The 19,222-nt window shown below is 38.5% G+C and overlaps 1 protein-coding gene across 1 annotated transcript in view; it reads right to left on the bottom strand.

Moving 5' to 3' along the window:
- LOC116681765 (cytoplasmic dynein 2 heavy chain 1) overlaps positions 1-19,222 on the bottom strand; it is a 93,137-nt gene that overhangs the window by 65,979 nt on the left and 7,936 nt on the right. The window contains exons 13-38 of the mRNA XM_032509679.1: positions 18,778-18,953; positions 18,298-18,493; positions 18,069-18,164; positions 17,795-17,956; positions 16,973-17,071; positions 16,411-16,550; positions 15,850-16,078; positions 15,128-15,255; positions 14,597-14,712; positions 14,220-14,347; positions 13,271-13,420; positions 12,884-13,089; positions 12,217-12,372; positions 11,972-12,086; positions 11,154-11,324; positions 10,261-10,419; positions 8,723-8,791; positions 8,320-8,474; positions 7,779-7,911; positions 7,572-7,689; positions 7,270-7,382; positions 6,761-6,874; positions 6,485-6,635; positions 2,027-2,232; positions 739-921; positions 318-500 (exon numbers count right to left, since the gene is read on the bottom strand). Coding sequence (XP_032365570.1) covers positions 318-500; positions 739-921; positions 2,027-2,232; positions 6,485-6,635; positions 6,761-6,874; positions 7,270-7,382; positions 7,572-7,689; positions 7,779-7,911; positions 8,320-8,474; positions 8,723-8,791; positions 10,261-10,419; positions 11,154-11,324; positions 11,972-12,086; positions 12,217-12,372; positions 12,884-13,089; positions 13,271-13,420; positions 14,220-14,347; positions 14,597-14,712; positions 15,128-15,255; positions 15,850-16,078; positions 16,411-16,550; positions 16,973-17,071; positions 17,795-17,956; positions 18,069-18,164; positions 18,298-18,493; positions 18,778-18,953 — 3,852 coding nt within the window. The remainder of the gene's footprint in view (positions 1-317; positions 501-738; positions 922-2,026; positions 2,233-6,484; positions 6,636-6,760; positions 6,875-7,269; positions 7,383-7,571; positions 7,690-7,778; positions 7,912-8,319; positions 8,475-8,722; positions 8,792-10,260; positions 10,420-11,153; positions 11,325-11,971; positions 12,087-12,216; positions 12,373-12,883; positions 13,090-13,270; positions 13,421-14,219; positions 14,348-14,596; positions 14,713-15,127; positions 15,256-15,849; positions 16,079-16,410; positions 16,551-16,972; positions 17,072-17,794; positions 17,957-18,068; positions 18,165-18,297; positions 18,494-18,777; positions 18,954-19,222) is intronic.

Raw genomic sequence — 19,222 nt, 5'->3', positions numbered from 1 at the left:
GGTGAAAACAGGATCTGCAGCAATGTGAGGTACAACAAAAATATGGTGTTTTATTGAAAAGGATACCATGTAAACGTCTTCTGGTACAACCTCAAAATACAATTATGAACCATAATAATGGCGTTTTAAAGGTAAAACCTTGCACTGTGGGTCTAAGTATGCGTGTATACAATATAAGCCAGTGAATTAAACAGAAAGATATAATAAATGAGAATTAGGTGCAAATCGCGGGCTTGAGAAATGGTAAGTAATTATTTTTTGCCATCAGAACTTGGAAAAATTAATGAGTTTGTCTCCATCTTTTCTTATTTTCTTACCTCCTTCCCCAGCAGTTCACATGTATTCTTGTGATGTTTAAGGGAGTCTTGAATGGCCTGAATCTGCATTGAAACTGCAGACAATACCGTCTCTTCTAAGCGGTTAAACTCGTCAAAGCAGCCCCATGCTCCACACTTCACCAAGCCCACAAAGATTCGTCCCATTGACTTCACATCGATACCCTGAAAAACAGACGGATCCAAACCAGAAAAAAGATCTTATGTGTTTTCATTGGTAGTGTTTCTCAATTACCAGTCTTGTTTACTGTGTGGGCACAAGTTGAATAATCAGATGTATGCAGTGCACATACCAGGCATATACTTTCATGATATATATATGTCAGAATAATGATTACTAACACTTGAAAGTTTTGGCTGACATGTTAAACCCGTCACATATTCTTTTGGAGCATGTTAATACCTCATCACAGTTGAAAACCAGCACTTGGCGTCCGAACAGCCCCCCCAGGGCTTTGACAGACTCAGTCTTGCCTGTGCCAGCGGGCCCATAAGGGTTTCCCCCAAGTCCCATCTTCATGGCCTGGGTCAAAGTCAGGTAGCACTTATCAGTCAGTGGAGTGTGCACCAGCTTAGCCGCATTCCCCTGGAAGACCGGAGAGATAGGGTTGAGAAGGCAGTGACCGATAAAAAGAGAAAAAAACTGACAGAAACACAGTGAGATAGCCAGACAGCAGAAAAGATATAGCAAGTGAGGGTGTAGGGGCACATTAAAGGAGGGAAGAAGTCAGCAGAGGATAAAGACAAACAGACAAATGATGGATTAAGAGAGAAAGGAAGGAAAAACAATTGAAGAACAGACAAAGAAAATGAATATGAGTGAGACTGAGTCGAGCTTGTGTTATTTTAAAGGGACAGCAGATGGAATTTAAGCAAAGCATCTTCAGTGCTCATCTTTGCATAAACAGTGCCCCCCAGAGGTAAAGAATAAACAGTACAACTATATTCCTTGAACATAAAATGTTTTTGTGTGAGACCCTGAATGAGTAACAAGGTGGCAATGTCTTGAAGCATTCAAAATCCTACAAAATTTTAATTCACTACTAAAACACAATAATAAATACAACACTGATGCCCAGAACAATCTAAGGGAAAGGGATGTACAAATATGTTTGGGTGCCTGACACTACATTGTGTGGTACTACAACTTGACTATGATATGTACAGTATGCATTATTTTGGCAAAATAGACATGCATGTATGGGAACCTTTTCATCACATTTGTTGATGAATGGCAGTAAGAAAATATGAATTGCATGTATAGCATTCAATCATATAACAAGTGTTACAGGTGGCTGAAATGTTAATTATGAATGTGAAACAACTAATTAGAAAGTCAATCTCCAAAAAATGAATCGATCCCATTCAGGCGATAAATAATCAATAATTATCAATAATCATTTATCAAGAAAAAATACACATTTTCTAATTACAAAAATGACTTACTTTACAATAAGTTGGAAATGTTTGATGCGTACCTCAATTTCAAGTCACTGAAGATTGAATGCTAAGTAAGCATATTAAATTACCACTTTGGAAATGATCTTTTGATTTCATACTGCTGGATGATCAGGAAAGAAAGGGTATAATAAAGGTTGACTGCAGCCAAAAAACATCAGTGTGTGTTTTGGGTTGTTCATTTGGTCAAGAAAAAAAAACAAAAAAAGCGTGATATGCACATGCTAACACACCTGGTATTCATATGTATAGCTGAATTGTGCATCCACCATTTGTATGAGGCAACATTTGTCTCTTCCCATGTAAACGCGTAGCTGCTTCTTCCAGGCCCAGGCATCAGGGCTGGTAACCTCTGCCTGGTTGAGTTGCTTTACAACACTGATGTTGTGAATAATATCCAGGATCAAAGCCTTCAGCTTCAGCTGCAGGACACTGGACTCTGTACAGGAAGACATGCATGCATATCAGGATGGCAGAATTGGCAGTTATGCAAATAACAAACTTGATTATAAATGTGAATGGTATTTGCAAATGTCATGTACAATATTCAACAAGGCCAAACATATTTGGCATTTGCAATAAATGAAAAAGAAACATATACACAGGAGTAAACACAAACCTTTGTATAATCAAATAGTGTACACAGTGCTGTATAAGCCCTTTTACAGTCATGTTGTTTCAAAGCATAAACCTGTATTTTTTTTCAAATCCAATGTTAGATCTTAGTAACGTAATTTTCTCTGTCTTGATTGATTATATTCTAATAATAATTCAGTAAATGTGTAAGAATCTTATTAACATCTACTTAGTGGTCATTTGGTAACCCCACCCGGCACCTTTTTTGCTGCTTAGCTGTAAATGGATGGTAGGGGTTTATTGTAAGCACACAGAATGGCAATGGCTTTTATATTATAATAAAGTAGAAGCTTTTGTCAGTTGTAACTAAAGCTGTTTAAAGTAAAAATGCAGAATTGTATTTATCAACTAGAAAATTCCGCAGAAATTTTATCAGTGTGCCTGCTATTGGGGCCCATCCACACACACACACACAATGGAAACATCAGTTAGGAGTCAGTTGGTCAACATGGCCGCCAGGGAACAGGGTCATGATAGGGGTGTGTGTGTCTGAGCCGTTTTCAATGTGTTGTATTGGCAGTTGGTTCCCTAGCGTGAAAACTTTAAGTCTGATAGACTCCATAGTTACATGTCTGCGACCAGAACAAGATTACCTACATTTTGACCAGAAATTATGTCTGAAGAATTAAAACTGGAGGAGAGAGAGCAGTTTGTTTGTTTCAGAGCATCGTCCTGCAGCCCCTCCCTCTGTCCTCTCAACATCAGAACCTGTTGCTATGGTGATTTCGTCAGAGAGGGAGCCAGATTTTTTTTCCAATGTTGTCGATCTGCAGTTGGTGAGCCTAGCGCGAAAAGTTTTACTCCGATAGACTCCATAGTTACATGTCTGTGATCGGCACAAGATTTTCTACATGTTGACCAACTATGATGGATAAAGATGTAAAACTGGAGGAGAAAGAGCAATTTGTTTGGAGAAAAAAATCATTGAATCAGACTCCATGCATGGTTTTCTCATGATTTCTCGCGACAGTTGGTAGATCACAGCAAACAATTTAAGTCCGATAGACTCCATAGTTACATGTCTGCGACCTGAACAAGATTTCCTACATTTCGACCAAAACTTATGTCTGAAGAATTAAAACTGGAGGAGAGAGAGACATTTGTTTGTTTCAGAGCATCGTCCTGCAGCCCCTCCCTCTGTCCTCTCAGAAACAGAACCTGTTGCTATGGTGATTTTCTCAGAGTACGGGCCAGAGTCTTTCTTTCAATGTCTATATCTGCAGTTGGTGAGCCTAGCGCGAAAAGTATTACTCCGATAGACTCCATAGTTACATGTCTGCGATCGGCACAAGATTCCCTACATTCTCACCAACTATGATGTCTAAAGAATTAAAACTGGAGGAGAGAGAGCAATTTGTTTGGGGAAAAAAATCATTGAATCGGACTCAATGCATGGTTTTTTCATGGTTTCTGTCGACAGTTGGTAGATCACAGCCAACAATTTAAGTCCGACAGACTCCATAGTTACATGTCTGCGACCGGAACAAGATTCCCTACATTCTGACCAATAATGAAGTCTGAAGAGTTAAAACTGGAGGAGAGAGAGCAATTTGTTCGGGAAACTTCCAGAAATCCGTACCGCAGGCCCTCACTCTGTCCCCCACTCTAGCTCTGAACATTCCGCCACATACACACACATAGAAATCTGAGCCGGTCTGAAAACGGGACGATACGTAAACTGGGATTTGGGAGAAACCGTGCTTGATATCTGAACGCCCATTCAGCCCAATAAAGCCCAAAGTCTTGTCTTCGGTTTAAACTTTTAATCATGTTTCTACGTTAAAGTATGGCGATGCAGCACGGTCCCAAAAGAGGGAGTTTTGAGCGATGTTGAACCATTTCCGAACATTTCCATTCAAGTCTATGGGACATTTTTGGCCGTATTTTGCCGATTTCGGTAAAACCACGCGGCAAATCTTGTTGAAAGTCATAGCCCGCCATTCCCGATCAATACCCACATTTCGGTGTAAGTGGTTGCGCGGTTGGCAACGCTTTGGGAACGTAGTGGGACAAAAAACAGCGGAATAATAATAATAAGTTTGGCAATAATAGTCATTGTGCCGAGTGCTGCTATTGCAGCACCTCGGCACACTGAATGAGTAGAATCGGGACCACTCATTGTGTAAACAAATATTGATTAATAAAGTCATATAATAGAAATATGCACTTGAAACTTGAGTCTGACAGCCTTAATTATTTAGTACCCTGTGTAGTTTGAGAATATATTGTAAATGGACCGCATTTATATAGCACTTTCTAGTCTCCTCAAAGTGCTTTACGCACTACAGACACCATTCACCCCACTCACACACACATTCATACACTGGTGGCCGAGCATCGTGAGCAATTCCGGGTTCAATGTCTTGCCCAAGGACACTTTGACATATAGACCAGAGATCAAACCACAAACTTCCAATTGGTAGACACTATATAAAGTATAATCAACAAAACCTTTCTAACAACAACTCTAAATACAGTAGGGCAAACGTATCTTACATAGAAGATATTTGAATCATGCATCTTCACTATGGATTACTTTTCTATCTCTGGAGTTGGGATTTCATATTCTAAATTATAGTGGGTCCAATTGTTGAGTTCCAAGTAGGGGCTAAGAATACCTTGTGTGTAGAAATGCATCAGTGTAGCCTAGCCACAGATGCATGAAACATCTGTTGCCAAATGAACACCATCTCCTCTTGTCTCTGTGCCAAAGAGGAGATCACTACCCCTCCCCATCCGGGTTTATGGCCCATTAATGTAGACTGGGTAATTAGATTATTCTTCTTGCTATTACTTTAGCTACTTTAATCAGTACTGCCACTTCAAAGCCTCTTCAGCCTATCTGGTTGTTTTAAGGGAGCCAGTAATTTCATCATTTAATCATGGAAATGGGTTCTATTTCGAGTGTAGATGGTAGAGTTTTAAATGCAAGAAAGTCACAAGGTGAACCATATTTTCTGCAAATACAATAACCTCCATCATAGTGCTGTGCTGAAATATTTGGTATTTTACAATTATGTCAGAAAAATGTAACTGATGAGGAAAATATGGCTCCAGTAACAGTATAGGTTTTCATAGATACATTTTCAAATGACACAGAAATTTGGGAATTGGTTGCAATGTACTGTGAAATGATGCCTCTACCGGGATTATGGAGGAGCTTTTCATCTCACGCATGAATAAGAAACACTGATTTGAATTACAGTCCTTTTTACAAATTCAAATTCTGTGAAAAACCTCAGCTGTCATGTTTTATTTAGCCACATATTCAGCCCAAGACATTACATTAGTCTGCCTGCTACTGCATCTGCAGCTTTAAAGGGTACTCCGCAGCCTTCAGTGTCTGACTGGCTATCAGGAGATTCATACAAGAGCAGTCATTCGGCATTAATCTCTCAGTTCAAATTAACAACCCAAGATTTTGATCAAACCTCAATCATGAACAACATAAGAGGGAGTCTGACAGTGGAACAAAAAGCAAATGGCAAGTGCCAAGTGTTTATAGAGTACGGAAATTTGGGAAGGATAATATTATCAGGAATGTGATCAGCAACCAAAGAGAAAGCAGAAAAAATGAGGGTACTGTAAGAGAAAGAGACAACATCCTAAGCGTCATTTGGCATGCTACAAATACTGTATGTCTAAAGATTTAATGAACACAACCACACAAGGCACTGCATTGCTTTTCTCAGCTTCTCCTGTCTAGGTTTGCATTAGTCTCTTGTTAGTAGGTGTTTAATCCTTTCAATTTTGAATGACATCCCAGATAATAATCGGAATTTAGTTCATTACCAGGGCAGGCAGATACAGTATATGGCTGAATAAATTTAGGAATAAGGTAAGAGGGTGTTATATGCAATTAAAAGATGGGAGTTGACACAAACATGCATATTTTCTCTGGGTGGTGCAAATAAAGGTCAAAACAGATCCACACAAATTCAACAAGTTTCAACTTCAAAAAGCTACAGTTTAAAGTGAGTACGCTGAAGTTACATCAGTCCAAGAAGACACACATACAGCCCCCAATGCATACACACAAACACAGACAGAACTACCTGTGTTAGTGTGATCTTCAGAGCTGGTATCCACCGTAGTGTAGTGTTCTAATTTGGCTTTGAGCTCCAGCTCCAGCTGCTGCAAACTTTGCTCTTTTAGAGCTCTTTCCACATCTTCAGTAAACTGGATTTGCTCAGCCAGGCACAGAATCTACACCAAAAATAAGAAAGTTCAGACAATTACATTTTTCACATCCTGGGACACACATTGCTGACATGTGCTCTTTGATCTCAACTTGAACAAAGTATTGTGGGTTGTGGAAAAGTGGTGTGTACCTGTGATGGGTAGTGTGAGGGATCCACTTCCCCTTTCTTCCCTGCTGACAGACATTCATACAGTAGGTGCTTCAGGGTCTCCTTCATTTCTACAGACAGCTCACTTAGCCACACCTAGAAAGACAGAAAACAGTACACACAAAGCCACAAACATTTATAACAAAAACAGTGAGTAAAACTCTTAAATGAGTTAATATAATTTTTTTAAGTTTATTAATAGGAAACATCCTATAATAAACATTAATGTAAATACTTGAAATCTGGTGCATTATACAGAGATTTAGCTAAAAGCCAATTTGCATCCCTAGTTCCCAGGCAGGTAACTGGGGATAGTTATCAACCCTTCAATAAATCGTGAATACAATATGTTATTAAATGTTTTTAAACACACTATAACAAACACATAAACACTGAACTGGAAAGTGTCCAATCAATTGTACTTTACATTTACTACAGTATATTATATTTGTTGTAAATTATTCACACAAAACTTCGCACAGCAGCTTTACCTCCACAAGGCTGGAGATGCGTATGATGTTTCTGAGTGGCACTATTTCTCCTTCCAAAGAACACATGGCGACAATGTGCTGGCACTGCTCATCAAATTCAACACTGTGGATACCTGCACAGATTATTAAGTGGATTAAATAACAGACAGATTGCATTCACTGTTCAACAGAATTTGCTGTGATGCAAAGGAAACAAGGAAAGGATAAGAGCAAAGCAAACAATAACATAACGGAAAAGCAGAGAAGAGCACAACATAAGGAAAAAAAAGAAAACAGAATAGAACAAAACAGATTTTTTTTACCCGCAAAGAGTTTCTTGAGGTGTGACTGGATTACAGTTGGGTTGGTTGCCTGACCAAGAATCTCAAGCAGATCATCATCTCCTATGAAATAGAACCGTGGGAAGGCAGAGCGCTTCTCCTGCGACAACAACACACAATACAAAAGTTGTGATGCTTACCATATGTTATACATATGTAGCCTTTGCACACGAAAATGTATGTGTGTACCTCCAGGAACTCATTAAGTGACTTCTGGCAGCGCTGCAGCTGATCCAGTATGGTGACCAGGGAGTTTCTGATGCCTGCCCTCGAGCTCAGAGAAACAACTCGGTTGTCTCTCTGAATGTCTAACATTATAGACCTGTTACACACATGGAGAAAGTGTTTTGTTCCTCAATGTGCATAAAACACATTCTGCCTGTACTACAAATTATATTTGTCCATTTATCACAGCAAAAGACACTCAATCCTAATGCTATACTGAATATCAGCCATAATCAACCTGAAAGATAAACAAAAAATGAATAGTACATCAAAACGTGCAGCAGGAAAGAAAATTACCACCGGTTTAGGAGACAGGTATGGCAGTGGATATGGTCAATGACTGAGGTTTAAGTGCCAACTTTAAGCTTCAATTTGAGGGTGTATATATTCACATACGATGGATGGTGCTTAATTTCAGACAGGGAATTTCTGGGAGCAAGTAGTGTTTGCAATCTCTTGGCCTCTGCTGATGTGATATAGTCACACAAACACACACACACAGTACCTGAAATCTTCATCAACACGTTTAAAGCGGGCCTCCTCCCGAGGCAATGCCCCTCGTCCAAAAATGGGCTCCAGATAAACCCAACGCCTCTGGATGGCATTCAGACTAAGCAGGTACTCGTCTAAGTCTGATAGACGAACCTCCCACAGACTGACCTGGACATACACAGAGTAAATACAGTAACATGGGTTAGTGCTCTTTATTAGGATATGTAAATATTGATATAATGTTATTTACACCACATAAAACATGCAACAATACAAGACGACAGCAGTTCATTTAATTGCGTTAACACATGCTGTATGTTTAATAAACAAAGTGCATGGGGAGATTTACTTTTCCCGAAATATAAATAAGGCACTTAATGAGTATAAAAGTGTATTCATAGATTCTTTGACCTGACCTTGTCTTGGAAGCTGTGGTAGTAGGGAGAGTCTTTCAGAGACTGCAGTAGACAGCGGTTATCTCCCACCTGGATGGGCACAGAGTGGTGATAAAGCCAGTGCTTGCTAATCCTTAACGTTTCATTAAATGGTGGCAGTAGACATGCCTGTTTTTTCCTGAAGACAGTTACGTGCTTTCTTAGTCTATCTACCAAGTGGTCACTTTAATTGATCTGCCTGAAATAAGGATTATCATAAAAGAGGGACACAATGGGAGAAACAGCTGAAGGAGCCTTTCTGAAAAGATGGAATGTTTTAAAACCATTGCTATGCATGTACACTTTACTTTTGTTTACTATCTTATTAAACAGCATTATGCTGAGTCAAAGCCAAGAATTTGGCTCACACCTTTACTAAAGAGTTAGAGATGACTTAAAATACATTTACATATAAATACATACCAAACATGTAAGAGGCATCCTATAAAGAAATACAGTACGTCATTTAGTAATCATCATCTGTGTCTGCATTATCCGTATCACTATATTTTTACATTTTACTGTATCGGACCATCTTGTGGTCAACAAGTCAACCACACACTCAAGAAATATACTTGGGGACCAGTCACAGACGAATATTCCCTCATTCCATTATCCAAAATAACTAAAATAGAGGACCGATTAATGTTGGCTACCCCAGTTAATCCTTAATAACATTGTGTAAAGTGATCTCAGCATCATGACCAGTTCTGACTCATGACTAAAATTTCTCAGAAAGTACACAAAGTATGTGCTAATGTACAAAACAGGAAAGCTAAATTGAGAATGTTGCATCAAGAGAGGGTTTCTTCACAATGGGTTCAACAACCAGATATTTAAATTGAGCAAGAGCAGAAACTGTGTTGGAACAACTTCCTTAAAGTATATGGCTGGGACAATGTCAAGAGAGCAGAAGAGGTGCTTCAACTAGACCATGGTCTCCAGCAAGAATTCTGGGCTAGGGTTTTTTTGTTGTATGCAACGTATCAGTGAAATAATGTGAAACTTCACAAAAATGTAATAACCTCTGTAACAGCGCTTAAATCAGAAAAGCACAACAGAGTTATTTGTATTTCAGGAGAACAAATCAGGATCAGGCTGAATATGAATGATATTTATTATCACATATCAGCCATGTGCAGAAAGGCAATCATGTCACCAGTTATTACAGATGTCAGGGATATTAAAAAAAGTAGTATTGGTGTAAAAAGCTAAAGGATTTTTGGCAGTTAATCAAAACAATCTGCAGATGTTGAGAAATCCCTTGGTTGCAGCGATGTTGGGCAGACTCAGAGCAGTTAGTGGGGATATAAAATTAATAAAAATATTTCATCAACTCATTTGGGTGGATTCTATTTGCTGTGTACAAGTCCGTTATAGCCAAATTTTTAGCAAATAAAACTTTACTTTGGTGCCTAAGCTTTACGGCTAACCATGACTCAGTGTAACATAATGCACAAGTGTGTTTTGGTGTTTGTACTTATCCATATTTGTTAGTTGTGATGTGCCACTGTGTCTACCTGGTTGACTACATCCTTCCAGTCCTTGATGAGGGTGAAAGTGCGGCTGCTACTGTCCGTGTACTCGGTGAGGTTGAAGGTAGCTGCAGCTCCCCATAAATCCAGCTCCCTCAGTGCTTCTCTGATTGTCACCTCTGCCTGAGCACGACTGTTTAAGTCCTAAATGGAACACACACACACACACACGCACACACACACACACACACACACACACACACACACACACACACACACCACACACACACACACACACACACACACACACACACACAGACTTTAGATACCTTTTATAAAACGAGTACAGGCATACTAAAAGATCTACCTGTGTAACTCATTCAATAAGCCAGGACAAAGTGTAAAGATGTAGATTTTGTCTTTCTAAATCATTACTTAATGGCCTAAACACTAAGGTAAACAAAGCTGCATTGTACAGTATTGTATATCAAAAGCAATATATGAGATCAAAATGAAAACAAAAGGGTTGGCCGGGAATGCCTGATTGATAGGTAGTATTTAAGTCCAAGATATCACTGTTTACTGATAAGTTAAATATAACATAAGGGAAGTTTTTTTTTTTTTTTTTTTTAAACGCTTACATTTCATCTGCATGCTAAACTTAATTATATACTGTATGTGAATATGTCTGTAAACTTTTATTGCCATGAGCTTTTCCTGTACAAATACATGAGCAATATATTACTTGGTGCTGCCCCCTAGTGGTACTAGTCACATTGTTGTCGATAACTATTACAATTTACATTTTTTATCAATCATAGTCCGTTACCTAAAAAGACCAAATGAAATATCAAAATTTATAGAAGTGTGTGTCCCTATAAAAGTGTATACTATGACCCAGTATGTATAACTATTTGCACAAATGCGTGTGCACATACCTTGAGCTCCAAGGATTTTTCTATGATGATATTTGCCACACCTAGGAGGTCATTAAAGGTAAGTCTCTCCAAAGTTGTCCCTCTTGGAAGGCCAAGCAAACGGAACATGTCCAACCAATGGTCTTGGGAAAGGTGCTCCCCACGCACATACTTCAGCACTGGGACCATGTTCTAGGCATGCAGATAGAAAAGTGTTAAAATGAAAGTACAAAAAACTAGCCAAAGATGTGTAATAACAACTTGACTATGATCAAAACAATTCTTGCTTCAAAGACAATACTTAACTTGAGTAACCACCACCATTCATCTACAGGTTTTCCAACACAATGTTCTCTTTTTGTTTTATATAGTTACTGAATAACATACAGTACATTCAGAACCATGACATTTGCTGTATATATGTGGTCGCCACATGATAAACCCTTTCAATTTTGTCGACCATTTGACCATGTCATTGATTTATAGTGCCACAATTACACAAACAGTCTTTACTTGCAAAAAATATATTGCATAGGACTAGTTGCAATGACATTTTTAAAAAAAAAAGGTTTGCTCCCCAAAAGAAGAACCCTTTTTGAATTTGGTGATTCAATGACTTCTCTTATAATGCTACACTGACTAACATTGCAACACCCTGCAAACTCTAAGAATAGCTGACTTGTCAGTATATCGTCAAAAGTGCATTGTTGAGTCTAATAAACATTGTAGGCTCCAAGCCCTGCTTAAAAGTCTTGCTTGCAATTTGTAGTCTTGATACTCAATAAAAAATATACTCAAACTTCTTTTTATTTTATTCCACCAACTGTACTACTGTTTACCTTGTATTTGTCCACTTCTCCTTGCAGTTTAACAGACATAGCAGTAGGCTGCTCCAGCTTTCTAAGTCTGTCCTGCCACGTAAAAAGAAATTCCTCAAACAGGTACGTCTTACTCCTGTAAAACAACAGAAACATACATTTAACACACAACTGTAAAGAAACACACTAGTGACAAAAAAATAAGAACAGTTCCAAATTAAGAAGATTGAAATCCATATAGTGCAGGCCTAAACTTAACCACCTACCTGAATGTGATCCAGTCCTCCTGGGCCTTTTCTGTAAACCCTTGCTGCCACTCCTCATACAGACCCCACATCTGGCTGTAATCCTCCATGTCTCTTTTTGTCTCTTCCGCCAGGGAGAAATCTGGAGAGCCCAGGTCAAAATAGGCACAGTCTTCACTGAGGAGAGGAAAGTAGAGGAGAGTAGAGTGAACTTGAAGCTTTCATAGAAGTTCTAGACTAGGGCGGTTGCTTTGCATGTTGCCTTGGGCTGTAATGTAATTGGGATAACCTAATATTTTTCGTAATTTCAGGTTAGGTGTGTAGATGGAAATGTATCAGTTATAATATTGAGTAGCTTTGAATAGAAAAAAATATACATGTACAGACAACAGAAAGCAGGAGCTATAAGGTTTCAAAAAATAAAGTTTCTTTTTGAGTACCAAACTTTTATAGTGTATTGTTATCTGAATTATTAACGATTGGCTATAGTCTAAATGGCTACAATCTCATCACATCAGATTTAGTAAAGTTAATTACAAGCCCATCAAACTAATGTATATAAGCTATTTTCTAGCTTGATTCCACAGCATGTTTCAATAAGATGAAGACAATAAACATTTGTATCAGCTCCCCTGACTCCCTCAGTAAAGAAATCACTTTACAATTCAGCATATTAAAAAGAACTTACAGCAGTTTATTGCGCACAAACTCTAGCTCCTGGAACTCTTGCTGCTTGTCCCTGATGGTCTGGAGGCACGCAAGAAGGGCAGCGTGATCCCCACTCTCAAGTATCTCATCTTTAGGCTTCAGCTGGTCCCAGCGAGCTTTAAACCGCTCCAGATCTGCCCTGTAGGCATCAATCTGACCAGCTGCATTTATTCGCATCACCTCCACCTAAGGGAGGAACAGAACAAGAGAAAGCGAGTAGCACAAGATCAAAGCCAGAGAAAAAAAGGAAGGTGATAGGGGTAAATGGGCAAAAGAGAATAAAGAAAGAGAAAAGGAGAGACAAACAAATTAGGATGTAGTTTTATGACCACAATCAGACATGTGCGCATTTGTGAGTTTATGTTACTTGATCTTTGATCATCAGCTGGTGGCTCTCCATGACAAGCTCTAATTTGTCCCACTTGGCTCTCAGTGAGGACAAAGAGTCCAGACCGCCCCCAGCCACTGTTCGCAGCAAGCGGTTCTTCTCCTCAGCACACTGGAACTGAGGTAGGATCTATACACATATGTACAGTATAGTTAATTTCCATGTTTACTTTCATGTCAAACATTAGAATTATAACAGGACATACAGCATAGATGCCCATAACCTTATGAATCCAGGCATGAACAATGAACATAATTTATGATGATATGAAAAGTTCATTAATAGCTAAGAAGAACTCTTAAATGGTTCTGAAACTGTTTGATTAACGAGACTAACAGCAAAAAGAACGCTATTTTATATAGTTTTTATTAATGCCTTTGCCTGGGTTTGATTTTTCCTACAAAGTCACAAAATGATTTACGGCAGGCAGAACGGCTCTAAAGTAACACGTTCTGATAGGTCACATATTTCGTTGTAACACCAGAAAAGCCTGTGTTTGAGTATCCAGTCAGGTAAAGGTAGCAGGAGATTTCCTTATAAATATCTAACTGTATTTTTTATTTTATTTTAGAAGATATCTGTTATTTATGGCTGATACTGGGGCATCACAGAAAATAAACTGCTAGCAGTTCTAGTTATTATTACGTTGGTTGCTACAACAAACTCTTGCTAATGCTTTGGCTCGTGACAGCTAGAAAAAAGATCTTTATGAGAGCAGGTAGGGTAAAAACACTGCTTTTGTCCAAGGGGCCCACTAGAATCAACACAAACTGAAAGTTCCTTATAGCTGCAGTAGAAAAATGAAAAAGTTTTTAAAAAACAACATAAGATTTGACTAAATAAGAAAATAACATTTATTACTAAAATCACCAAGCATAAGTACGGTCATTCAAGAAAGTTCATGGCCAGAGGAGTGTGTTTATCTTACTTCTGGTTTGCGGGCTAATATCTGGCTATGTTTGCCACTGGCAGCACCAATCTCCTCCATGCTTTCTGGTCGATTGGACAAGGCCTCCATTGACTCTGAAACAAAACTGTCTATGGCCTGGGTGTGCACTGAAAGCAAGAGGGAAATGGCACACAGAAAGGAAACAGAAAAGGAAAGACAAAGTAAGGGGATGTCATTGAGCCAAAAGAATGAAAAACAAAATTAAAATAAACAAAAACAGAGAAAGAAATTGAAATATTGGCATGTGATTGTTGTAAATTACATACATATATACATACCTTTATATAAACACAATTTTAATGCTGTTAAGGTGTAAAAACAAAGTTGAAAAAGACAATTGTGTTGTCTGTTTTTACCTTGTATGGACTTCCTGAGTGATAAGAGCAGCATGTCAAACAGCCTCTGGATCAGGTCATCAATTACGGCTTTTACTGGCTCACAGTTGACTATAATACAGTCTACCTTCTCCTGACTGACAGAGAAAGTAGAAGAGGATTAGTGCCTCTTTTGTTATGTATATGAAGTTAACCAATGACATAAAATTAATCCTGGTAGTAAAAATAAAATGTCAGCAGCTACAGTACAAATGGCTAAAGAAGAACTTCTGTGATATTGGCAAAAGCTTAATCATAGCAGAGAACCAAACAAACATTCCCATGCTTTACTCTTGTGAAGTAATCTGTCTTTAGATATTTAAATGGATGATAGTGACCAACCTGGTTCAATTTCAGGCTTCCAGGTAACATGTTTTTCCCCCCCACTGTTTTGTAATTAATATGTTGTTTAGAAAAGTACTATAAATATAACCTTTAACATTGTTTTTGAAAGGTTTTCTATTGAGAAAAACTGTAATGTTTACTTTTGTTTATTATGTGTGATATATATACCTAGGCAGACGTTCTGACTCCTTCCCCCTGGCTTTCAGGGTCTTGAAGTTTCTCTCCCAGTCTTGCACAAAGTTCAGATGCTTCTCCACTAACTTCTCCAAATCAACCTGGCCCAGCACAACCCACTCCTACAACACACACATACAGAATCCCAGCAGTTGAGTGCAGTGCTTATTTCCTGTTTACATGTAACAAGATGACTCAATGAAAACAGAAGTAAAGAAAAGGGGAGATAAAATAAAAGTTTGGTGTTGACTGAGGGCTTTCCCCTATGATTCAGATATGCATGGCTGCAGACAGAAGGGAAAGGATAATATACCGTGCTACTCAGTGTTCTATTGGGGTAGTGTAAACAGGGGGAAATGCTGACAATGAAAACTATAGAGCCCCAGTATGTAAATAGAGAACCATGACTAATCTAAGGTGCATTCTTTCAAAGAAATAAGTACAGCGATGGCTCATTGCAATGCTTCAATAAGCAAAAGGTGAAAACAGGTTAATAAGTTAACATTCATGTAAAATACATGAACCTCTAAGACCAGACTCAAATCTCTTCAGTGACACAGAGCAGCAGGCCTACCACAGAATGTAATGCATTCATTAATTGTTTCATTTTTTGTGTAATATTTTCCCTACAAACAAAAACCCTCTGTATACTTCTCTTAACATTATACACATGCTTTTGGACAGTTGACTACCGTAATAATTTGTTGTTTAGGCACCTTGAACTTGTGTTGTATAGCCTGCAGACGGCTAAAGAGGTCCTCGGCCTTGCTGAAGATGGTGAGGAACCCGGAGGCATTTCTATCAATCATGACACTGAAGATAAGTTCCTCCCCCTGGGCACTGACCCCTTTGAACTGGTTGGGGATTGAAATGAACCGTTTCATCTCCCTGAAATAGCGTGCTCGCACTTCCTCAAATGGAGGACGGAACTGCAAACGACCCTGCCTATTCCCAAAAAGAAGAACAAAAATGAAAAACAAAAAGGTTAAAACATTTATTTAATCAACACTAAACAATAAGGTTGTTGTAGGAGAGAGATAGAAAAAGAAAGAGACAGATAAACAGGCAAGAAGAGAAATGATGGCATGGGAAAATCCAGGGGTTGGAAAATAAAGTCAGAAGTTAATGCTAGTGGTTCAAGAAAACGGGGAAATACTACTTAAGTGTGAGAGTAGAAGAGAAAAAGAGTTACAGTGCAGAGATGAGAGAGACAATGAATAAGAGAATAAACAAGAGTAGGACAGAAATTTTGATCCAATGAAAGTGTGTGTACTGACTTGAAAGTGAGGTCAATGTGTATTTCAGGCAAGTTCTTGTTCAGAGCTTCCAGTCCGGTCTGGTACTGGTGTTCAAGAGCCTTGTACAGTTGATGGTTCCAGTGCTGACGCCATGCGCGCATGTCATCAGACCTGAAGCCCTAAACACAAACACGCACACACATTAGGGTTGGGTACCGTATACATTTTAACCGGTACCTGAAATCTGTTGCCGGTACCCAACAATACCTTTTTTCTATCCTTTATTCTCTGTGTAATAACAAAAACATTTATTTCAGTAAAACTATTAGTCAGAACTGTCAATTTCAACATTTTTTGCTATTTAGAAATGTTACACACTAGACAAAATAAATGCCCTCCCTTTCTCTCCAGAAGTATTGAGCACTAAAATAATCATGCTTATTTACAATGATAATCGCAATAAGCATAGTGCTCCCACGTAACCTGGTGTTTTCTCCTATCACGTTTATAGTAATGAATATAGAAATAATTTAAGAACAAATAGGTGGATTTCAATTATATGAAGGCCAGCAGCAGAGACACCTAAATCTGTAATTGTTACCTGAGCCTCCAGAGTGGCAAAGCCAGTACGGAGGTCCTGAAGGCCATCCTTCCACCGCTGCTGATGTCTCAGAAGGTCCACATTCAGCAGTGTCACCACCTGAGAAATGTACTAAATGTTACTAAACTCTGATTATGATTCTAAAGTAATGTGCTTGTGACAAGTAACTTCTACTTCCTCTGTATTCAATCATTTAGTAGAATAACTGAAGCCTAGTCTTTAGTTTATTTTGAACATGTTAAAAAAATCTATAATAAAATTTCTTTTGTAAGTGATTCAAATTAGAAATCCCCATGTTCAAAAAGGAGTAGGAAGAAGTTAAAAAACACTTTTCTGGTTGGTCCCCCTTACAAAACAATGTGATGCTTCACTTATTACCGTATATCTACCTACGTACACGCACATATGTATATGTATACACATGAATACATATAGGCAGACATGCATACATAGATGCATACACACATGTATAGAGATTTTGTCACTTTACTCCAGCTGTTCTCTAAATTAACTCCTTTGATTGTGATGCAGTGATATTCAGCACTTGTTCTTGTAAGTTTCTTTTGAAATACAAAAGTTTCTCTTAAGTGATGTTTGCTCGCTCCCATTTGAAACAACCCTTAGATACTGTTTGATAGCTGTTGATTATTTACTTTGTACATGATTTGTTCAGTTCTTAAGTCAACAAGATCTTTAAATTTTATAAATTTAAATATTTTTGAAAAAAATGTATTAAATTTAGTTTTACTTAGGTTCAGTGTTAGTTTATTTGCATCAAACCAGCTCTCAAAATACAGACAATATATAACAATATGTTGCAACCTTGTCAATGAAGTCAGTGTGCCATTTGCGTAACTTCCTGTTCTCTGTAGAGAGTTTCTCAGCAGCAGACTGCAGCTTGGCAATGTAAACTTCCAACTCTTTGGGGTTGTCCCAGGTGATCTGCAGTTTACCGCCTAATTCCTTTGACTGAGAACGAGGATTCTGACAAAGAAAAGCAGAACCATTTTAAGAAAAAATAAAAATAATTATAACAACATTTTTAGTGTGCAAGGCATAGAAAGTAAAAATGGTAATTTCCAGCAATATGCAGTACCTTGATGACCTGTTCAAAGGCCAGGGCAAGACTAAGCATCATAGGTCTCTGAGAAGGAATCATCTGTTGGTCAATGGTGTTGTAGAAATGGGCCACCTGCAGTGCAGTAACACTTTGTTACAATATTTGTTACAATATGAGCTTGAGACAAGCTAAAACAGAAATAATAGGCCAGAAATTAAAGGAAAGAAAATGTATTTGTGTGTCCTACATTGAACTACACTCTTACCTGTTTTAGGACAATAGCATGTCTGTAGAATTTGTCTGCAGTATTAGCAGCCTGCTGTATCTTGGCTGGGATGGGAAAGCCCAGGGCAGAGAGTTGTCTGAACTCCCTGAGCAGACTGACCAGCCTGTCTGGATACTGGATCTTTAGCCTGCCATCAACATGGTCCAGGTCCATCACACAGTTACTGGCCTGGAGACTATACAGAGGGAGAAAATTGTAATTAGATCCACTTGAACCAGCACCCATTCCAACTGATAGCCCTTAATTAATGTGCTAAATGAGGTAATGATAAACAAAAACAACAGAGGAAAATAAGTCTTCACAAATGATTGTATGTTTGGTGCCATCCAAGTGCCATGTGACACTGTGACATATAAATTGACCTGAATGCTTCCATTGAAAATAAAGATGAAATTCAGTGTTGCTCTGAACTTTACTTGGATGTCTTGTTAGTTGAGGTCAGTGTGCAGTGTTTCCAACCTGATCCCTGACTTTGGGTCAGCCAGTCCAGACAGTAAATCTCTTGACCAGTCCGCGAATTGTTCCTGTTCATACGCCCTCAGAATTTCCAGCAGGTCATCACAGAAATGCAGGAACTCCTTGAACCCAGACAGGTCTGGAAGCAGTGCCTCTGCTATGCGGAGAGAGTCCTCAACCTAATGGAAGAATGCAAGTGTAAAGGAACGCAAAAACCAAGGAATCAGTACACATTAATCTTTTCATTGTCAAAGGAATTATTTGTATTTGTGACATCATAATGAAACCTGTTGTTGTATTATTATTTATTATTGTCATTTCATATGATCACCATCTGTCTAACTATATGAGGAAAGCTCATTCACTTATACATGGAAATCAATAGACCAGAAGGTCCATGCTAATTGGTGGTTAGACACACACACACACACACACACACGCACACGCA

Source organism: Etheostoma spectabile, chromosome 3 (genome assembly GCF_008692095.1).
Source record: "Etheostoma spectabile isolate EspeVRDwgs_2016 chromosome 3, UIUC_Espe_1.0, whole genome shotgun sequence".
NCBI classification, from domain to species: Eukaryota; Metazoa; Chordata; class Actinopteri; order Perciformes; family Percidae; genus Etheostoma; species Etheostoma spectabile.
Note: the sequence above shows the minus strand (reverse complement) of the source record. Positions and strands in the feature narration are given on the sequence as shown.